The sequence below is a fragment of the Chinchilla lanigera genome, unplaced genomic scaffold (assembly GCF_000276665.1).
Source record: "Chinchilla lanigera isolate Chin_1 unplaced genomic scaffold, ChiLan1.0 scaffold01630, whole genome shotgun sequence".
Lineage (NCBI taxonomy): Eukaryota > Metazoa > Chordata > Mammalia > Rodentia > Chinchillidae > Chinchilla > Chinchilla lanigera.
In genome coordinates this window covers 1-2,000 of record NW_004957031.1, presented here as the reverse complement: position 1 = coordinate 2,000, position 2,000 = coordinate 1, and the positions used below count along the sequence as shown (strand labels likewise).

Genomic DNA, 2,000 nt, shown 5'->3' with positions numbered 1-2,000 from the left:
ACACTGGGCTGAGCCCAGGCTGTGGGGAGGAGGTAAGAGTCCGGGCAGCGGCCCCGCGAGTTACACGCTCAGCTGGGTGTGCGTGCATCACACACAAGTGGCCAGACACAGAGCAGAGGGTGATGGGGCGTGGCCCGGTGAGGGACGCTCACAGAGGAGACGCTGGCCCGGCACACTCAGCACCACACAGAGCGTGGCGTGTGATGGGGCAGGGAGGACTTGGCCCGGGGGCTTCACACTCGAAGCTGAACACCCAGCCCCACATGGACAGAACTGGCCGAGAGCCCCGCGGGGCCGGCGTGGACAGTGATCCAGAATGGGCAGGCAAGAGAGAAAGCTCTGGTGCCAGGCTGAGCCCATGCACAGAGCGGCATCATCCAGCACTGTGCCACCCGCCTAAACTGCCCAGTTGCTCAAATCTGTCAAGACCCCGCCCACTCCGTGTCCTTCCCGGGACCAAGCCCTGTCCCCAAGCTCCCTGCAAGGCTGTCGGGCCAGACTGCAATGTTATAAGTTCACGTGTGTGTGCACATGCACGTGTGCATATATTTTCACACGCCTGGGAGGTCCCCCTTCCACTGGGGGAAATGGAGATTGGGGCCCACCTGTATCCACCTCTCTGGGGTCCTGTGTCCAATTCCTGCTTACCATCTGGAACCCAGCTGGGCCCACAGAGGAGGCCACATTGCAGGTGCGGGTCGTCTGCGCAAAGGCGCATGGGGAGTCAAGACCCAGAGAGGCTGGCGGGCTGTGGAGGGGCGTGGAGGAGAGCAGGGGCCGTGTGTGCTACTCCCCGCAGGTGCGAGCCGAGATGGGCCTGGTCCTCCAGGGATGCCTGCTCCTGTGGAGTCTCCGAGGCGCACTCACCCAGGCCGCCCATGCCGGGATCACGGCCAGGGTCACTCAGCGGGCGCTGGACTATGGTGAGTGGGGCTCAGAAGCCCAGCTGTGGCTCCCGGGAAGGCCGAGCTCAGGACTTGGGCAGACTGGGGACTGGGACAGATGCTACTACAGGACTTCCGAGGTGGCTGGGGAGAAAGTGTTGCTGAAACATCTACCCAGGGGAGGCGTACCCCAACAGGGCTCCTGAACCCCCTGCCGTCTACCCACACACGGTGACATCACAGGGCTCCAGGTGAGGGTGCACTAGAGGGTGTCAGATGGGAACTTTGGGGCAATGTCCACTCATTTCAAGCTTCTGAAAGGGCTGGATTTCCAAGGGGGCTTGGAACCCTCTGGAGCGGTGTGAGTTTCACTGTAAATGGTGTGGTGCGTGTTACTAAACTCAGGTGGGCCAAGAGCCCCCTGGGCACCGTGGGCTGCAGGCCCACAAGCAGGTGGAAAGAAAGACAAAGGTGGAATCCCTTTCTGGGATCGGGCGGGGCAGGCAGATTCCGGAGCCAGACTGCTTGGATTTGAGGTGAGACCCTCTCATTCTCAGCCGCACGGCCCCCTACAGTGTGCTTGACTTTGAAGGTCCCTGCAGCTTCCCTGCACGCTGTTGCCAGCCCTGGCCACACAAGGAAGCTCCTGGTGACGCTGGCTCTGTGAGGACTCACGTCTCCTTGTGCGGAGGGGAAACAATCGCCCCCACTGGGCCCCTGCTGCGCTCTTCTGTGACCACGCACCGTCCTCGAGGCCGTGCACTTGTGTGGTCTTCGCTGTTACCCCCAAACCTTTGCCTGTTTCCCTCTCAGGTGTCCAAGCTGGGATGGAGATGATGGAACAAATTATAAAAGAAAAGCACATCCCAGATTTAAAAGGCTCTGAGACGCTCGAATTCCTGAAGATCGATTATGTGAACTACAATTTTTCAAAGTAAGTAAAAGAGCCCTCTTCCTTCCACGTGGGAGGCTCCGGGGGAACACCAGATGTCTATTCTCATGACTGCCTCATGGCCCAACGTGGCTGCTGTAGTTACAGTCCTCAGATCCATGTTTCGTGCAGCTGGGAAGAGGAAGTGCAAGGGTAAAAGGGCTCTTCACAGCTGAGTGAGTGTC

General features: G+C 59.9%; 1 protein-coding gene across 1 annotated transcript; it reads left to right on the top strand.

Annotated features, from left to right (window-relative positions):
- Window positions 1–798: 798 nt before the first annotated feature.
- LOC102003930 (BPI fold-containing family C protein-like) lies at window positions 799–1,835 on the top strand. Its single transcript, XM_005415220.2, has 2 exons — window positions 799–923; window positions 1,698–1,835. Exons 1-2 carry the CDS (start codon window positions 812–814, stop codon window positions 1,820–1,822), a joined length of 237 nt encoding a protein of 78 aa, XP_005415277.1. The 5' UTR covers window positions 799–811; the 3' UTR covers window positions 1,823–1,835.
- The last annotated feature ends 165 nt before the right edge of the window (window positions 1,836–2,000 follow it).